Source organism: Phaethon lepturus, unplaced genomic scaffold (genome assembly GCF_000687285.1).
Source record: "Phaethon lepturus isolate BGI_N335 unplaced genomic scaffold, ASM68728v1 scaffold8101, whole genome shotgun sequence".
NCBI classification, from domain to species: Eukaryota; Metazoa; Chordata; class Aves; order Phaethontiformes; family Phaethontidae; genus Phaethon; species Phaethon lepturus.
In genome coordinates, this window is record NW_010519859.1 from 39,644 (window position 1) to 45,872 (window position 6,229).

Below are 6,229 nucleotides of genomic sequence, written 5' to 3' on the forward strand. Positions count from 1 at the left end.
ACTGTGTTTGCAACATGATGCCTAGCCAGTAACAGTTGAAAGCAGCTGAAGGATCACGTCATGCAAGTTATACAGTTGTTTATCCAAACTAGCTTGCCATCTGCCTTTTTAACAGCAGCATGATACTGACCCATATCAAGCTTGTGATCTTCCATAACTCCCAGGTCTTTTCCCAGAACTACTGCAGAGCCATTCACTTTCCATCTTATGTTTGTGAAGTTGATTATTGCTGGATAAATGTGGTACCTTGTGTTTGTACCTACCAACTCTCCTGTATTTTTTAGACTCTTTGTCCAGATCATTGAATTCAATTTTAACTCCAAACACATACTCAAAAAAATTTGCAGGTTTTCCCAGGTTGGAGTCTTTCGTAAATTTAATCAAAACTATGGGTTATTCCTTCTCAATGCCGACTAAAAACACAGGAGAACTGAAACCTCTCTCTTAGAAAACGTATCATTGAACGCAAGTAAAACCCCTGCAGTAAACAAGTGTAGCAAACTAAATAGAAGCTGCTGAGTTTTATGGAAATTTATACAGTTATACAAAATGTAATTATGTACAGAGCTGTATCAAGACATTTTGGCATGCAAAGCCCATCTATACTTGCCATTTTCCTTATGCGTTTTCCATCTACAGTCACTGATACTTTCTTACACCATCATTTGCAATCTCCTTTCCCAGACAACAGCAACAGCAGCATCAAAGGCAATTCTTAGGTATAGCTGCACCCTCTGGCTACCGTTTTTATGGTTGTAAGTATGGACCTCAGTCAATGATTCCAAATAACTGAAAGGCAAATTCCTTTTCAGAGGCCCAATCCAATTTGCACAGAATTAGCAAAAATTTTGAAGTGTCTAGGATTGTGTTGTAAATGCATTTATAAATAAAAACTGTTATTGCAACATAATATGCAACTCACTCATTGCTGTTTTCCAACAGACATCACAATAAGTATAGGAGATTTTTCACAAAGAGTCTCATTTCTTTATGATTACACAAATGGCGTAATGAATCCTGAGGACAGGGGAATTTTGGTTCCCAATTTGAGACTTCATTTGATAGTCAGCATATGATCCATAGTGCTTTGCCTCTGCCAGAGAAAGAAAACTGGAGAATGAACACAGGTATTTCACAAATATTATATTACTACTGTGATGGAAACATTCCTGCAGTATGAATGAATATTAATTATACATTTACAGTTACACTTCTTTTGTTTTTGAAAGACAAAAGGAAAAAAATGGTAGAATTAGAAGTACATACAGGGATACTGAAACATTCCTATGATCAGTGATTTTTCTTAGTTGTGTTTACACTGTATGGGGAAAAACATTAAGTGTGTACATATACTGAATAACATTTTGATTTGACATTAGCTGTTAATATATTTAGTTTTCAGGAACAGTAAATCTTTTAATTCTATTTTCAAAAATCTAAAGATCACCGTATCTTTAGTGAGGAAAATAGACATGCAAGCTAGGTTGTCTTTAATGGTAATCACACTTCTTTTCTTTTGTTTTCTTTTTGGTCAACCCATCCGTTTTGATGAAAGTGTTTTGAGGGAGTTCTTGATGGAAATGAAATCAGTGAATCATTGCAGCATAGCAATGGCTTGAGATGTACAGGACCTATAGACGGGACTTTGCCTCAAATCTACAGTACAAATTTAAGGGTAAACTATGAAGAAGATGTCCCATTTGTCATAATGTGATATCCAATCATTAACAGAGGCCCTGTCCTTTGTCTGAAATAATGTCTTCCCCTGTGAACTCCATATACCTCCATTGATACCTGTATGTGATGACGTGAACTGTTAACAAAGGTACCTGTCTTGTTAATTTCGTAATCCATTTTGATCTGTTTAAATCTGGATTAAAACATAGTCTTAAAATTTTACTTTCTGCTTCAAAGGAATGGTGACATCAGTTCAAGGAGAAATCAGTTGCTACCAGACCAGCACTTAAAACCAAGCTCTTTGTAGTGCAAAACAATTCAATAACACTTTTCTTCTCAAAAATTAACAGTAAAAAAATATACTGTTCAATTATCAAAGCCAAGGTTTCAAATTGTCTTTAAGGTCTTACCACAACATGAAGTCAAAAAGCTATTGAGATATTTTCAGTCCTTATGCACATGACTCCTCAAGAGAAATATATTATTAAATACAGGGACAGAAAACAGCATAATCACAGAGCCACAGAAAGTGACAGCTTTCTAATATTTTATAGCTAAGTATTTTGTAGAACAATGATAACACAAAAATAAACTAATTGAAATTATTTCCTTCAGGCCTCCAAAGAATTGCAACTTTCTACATAAATCTTATTATCTAAATTTATTTCCTATCTTTAATTACAGTAACAGGGATGATAAAATATTTATATGTAGCTGTATGCAGAATAACTATCAATTGTTAATTCCAAAGCCGGATGTCTGAAAAGAGCATTCATATTGAATCTTTATTAAAATTCGTTCATAGTAAGATTTTAAAGCTTTATAAAAAAATCAATCAGAAATCATTCATTTTATTTTCTTTAGTGATGATAACTAAACAAATACATAAAAGACCAAAAAAAAAAAAGCTTCCTTATTATATCTTTTTTTAAAATTTTCAACCAAAATACAGGCCTTTTTGAGGAAGATTCACTATCCAGATTCTCAACTGGAACATACAGGGTATGTCCATTAGATGATTTCAACAGCTGTGGGCTCTGACACATGCATCATGAGAAATATTGGTAATCAAAACTAGGTACTGTAGCCAAGTCAATTGATAAAAACAAATGGGATGTCACTGACATTTTATAAGAATGTTTTCAACAAAGCACTCAAAAGTTAATACCAATAATAATAGTAACTGCATCTTTCCTTCTGTGCATGAGCACCCTCAGATATGAACCTGAGGACAAATTAATGATTTTTCTGCATTATGAACCTGCCGGAAAACTTGCAGAACACCATTTTGGATATTCCAGCTGGTACCCCAGAAAAAAAAGTATGGTGGTACCTGGCATGGTACAATACTCCAAAGATGTCCTTTCCTACATATCCAATAGCCCTAACACTTTGCTCTGACTTGGCAGGCTCCAACCATCCTGCTTGCCCTCATGGAGACACCATCCAACAGACACTGGGCAGAAATGTTAGATCCTAGAAGGACCTTCACATCACTTCCTCAACAACAGGGAGTATTTCCAAGCAGGCTGTTCACAGACTAAATTCAAGATGTCTGCATGCCAAAAAATAAGCAGAGACCTGGCCTTTAAAATCATTTTAGGTGATCATTCAATTCAGTAAACATAGAACAGAGACAGTAAAGTCTTAGTACATAGGGCCTCATCCTGAAAACATACCCAACTGAAAGCTACTGCTCAGAAGAATTAATTATCTTTTAGAGCCTGTGCAATCATAAATATTATTTGCTGTAGAAGCATGAAAAGATTTAAACCCTGAATTGTAGGTACGAAGGTGTTTAAATGGCAAGTTTAGTGTAAATTCTCAGTCCATGTATTTGTAACTTCTGTTAATGGGAATACGTCACTACAACTCTTCTGGAATACAACTACTATAAAGATGTTATTTTCCAGTCTTTTATGATGGGAGAGGAACACTATTGTAAGTAATTAGATCTGTGTTTTACCACATCATCAAATAATGATCCTATCATTTTGTATTTCCGTTATTCATTTCCATATTGAAGTCAGCCAGTGATTTTTCCTTCTTTTCTTTCATGTTAATTTTTCTTTATTTTTTTGTTTTCATAGGAGCATTCTAATACAGATTTGAAGTGTAGCAGTTTCAGTGAACTGTATTAGTCTATCAGTTTATTCAATTTACATATATGAAAAAGTATTGCAGTTGAGTGATAACTACAGTTCTGCTAGATGCTCGTGCTGATTGCCACTTCAAACTTAGTAATTGATCCACATTCTTTTAACTTACTCAACTAATCTTGATAATTAACATCACTGGAATTTTTTTAAACAAAGTAGTTAACAATGGTTCTTCTATCAAGTACTACTTAATCAAAACTTTAAATATGTTAAGAATTAATTCTCCATTCCAAAACAATTTCAGATTTTCCAAATGTCACAGGCATTTTCAGAATGAAAAATTTGGAAGTTTGGATTTAAGCTGTGTTCATTGAGAAATTCTATATGTATAAAGTAAGAGGTTTAAATAAAACAAAAATACTTCAGAATCACTAAACTGAAACACTAATTATTTGACTTGCTTTGGTAAATAAATGTTTTACCCTTTTATTTTAATTTAAGCTAGGAAAAGCTTCAAAATATCAAAAATTCTCTCACAAAAGGAAAATTGACTGCTGCTCGATTTTTTTTTTAATACTTATGGAAATTCTTTTCATCTCTCACAAAAGGAAAATTGACTGCTGCTTGATTTTTTTTTTTAATACTTATGGAAATTCTTTTCCAAAATACTTATTTAAGAAATAACATATAGATAATACTTTGTCATACTTCATAAAAGTCTAAAATCCAAAAGCAACTAGGCTAAATTAGACACAAAAAATAAGAAATCCCTAATTTAAAATCAGTATTAAAACAATTGTGAATGCCATCAAAATCACATGACTATCCTTGAGTAGCACACATAGTGAAGGAATACACTTGAATATATTTCAGAACCAAATTTGGCCCTGGCTTCACAGTCTATATATCATTTATTTGCCTGCATTTGTACCTCCTTTATTATTGAGAATACCCATAACCAGTTAAAGAGATGTACAAAATGTGTCTCCAGACAGAAGCCACATTATTGAAATGCGTGCTATGAAAATATTTATATTTTCAGACCATCTACTTTTGTTTCTGTGGCATGTGATTAAAAACCACTTTCTCTTATAGCTCCCTGAATTCAGAATGTCTTTGCCAGTTTTCCCCTGAATTGACAGAATGAGTCAGAAGAAAAATCTGGCCTTCAGCTTCCATTCATTTTAAACTAAGACACTTTACATACTATTCTCTTTATCTGATGTATTCACAGAGAACAGCAGAAATAAGGCTTACAGGTAAGCTTAGCTAGGTATACAATGACCAAATAGGCAGAATTCTCAGTGATACAATTAACGTGAACATCACTAGTGCTTGTATGATGAGTATCTTTAGAAGCCAGGATCCCATTTTGTTAAGCAATGTACAGAGTTAATGGCTGTTGTCTAAAAGACCAGTGTGAAGTTTGCCCAGTTGAGACTGCAGATACTTACTGTAAATGGGGAAAATCAAAACCAAGCTTTCTCTTTTCTCTAAAAAGATTACAGAATCTATAAACAAATAGGGAAATTCTGTGCTTATTAAAGGTGGTGCAATATTTTTGACAGACACTGATAGGGCTGAAATTTCAATCATTTAAGATAAACTGTGGATTCAAGAAGTCACTGAGGAAATGGTGCATTACTTGCTATTTAGCAGCTGGTAAGATTTCCGTAAATAAAAAAACTTCTTGCTTTTCTTCTTTCTTTTTTTCTTTTCTTTTTAACAGGATGATGACGTAAGAGAAAGTCAGTTTAGCTTTACAGCATATGGAATGGGCCCATGTCTGCAAGCAAAAGATGGAGTGACACAAAAGGGGCCAAATAATCCTGTTCAAGCTGCACCAAAAAGCCCTGATGAGATGAGAAAGGTATTCATTGACCGGGCAAAGAAGATAGACACAATATCCAGAGCTTGTTTCCCATTAGCCTTTCTGATTTTCAATATTTTTTACTGGGTAATTTACAAAATCATCAGGCATGAGGACATTCACCAATAACAAGATTAAGGCTTGCAGTACATACAGATCTGGCTGCCATGTTCAACGGGAGGCTTTCTGTTAGAAATGCACATCGGAGGAGTGATTGGGACAGTTAAAAGCATTGAGGGGGCAAAAAAAAAGATTCTGCATGGGCTGCAATGTCCAGTCACAGTGGAATGGAATAATGACACCCAGAGAAGATACATCTGCTATTGCAAACTTTCTGTATCAAACTAAATATTAATAACTTTTTCATTGTAAATCACTCTCTACTGAAGCTTTACTGCCAAGTATTTATACAGTGGTATAATTGTACAGTACTCTGATGTTCCTTTTTTTTTTTTTTAATTCTGGTGTATTTTTAATTTAAAAAATGGATCCAGAACACCCTAGGTAAATCCCACAGTGTTACAGAATAGATTAGTATTTGTAACCTTTATTTCAATTTTACAAGATAATGACAAATTACTGA

The 6,229-nt window shown here is 33.8% G+C and overlaps 1 protein-coding gene across 1 annotated transcript in view; it reads left to right on the forward strand.

Annotated features, from left to right (window-relative positions):
• The window catches only part of LOC104628560 (glycine receptor subunit alpha-3), a gene marked incomplete at its 5' end in the record, with an annotated part of 40,556 nt that extends 34,527 nt beyond the window's left edge, over positions 1-6,029 (forward strand). Inside the window, one exon of the mRNA XM_010297190.1 lies at positions 5,506-6,029. Coding sequence (XP_010295492.1) covers positions 5,506-5,775 — 270 coding nt within the window. The remainder of the gene's footprint in view (positions 1-5,505) is intronic.
• Positions 6,030-6,229: the final 200 nt, after the last annotated feature.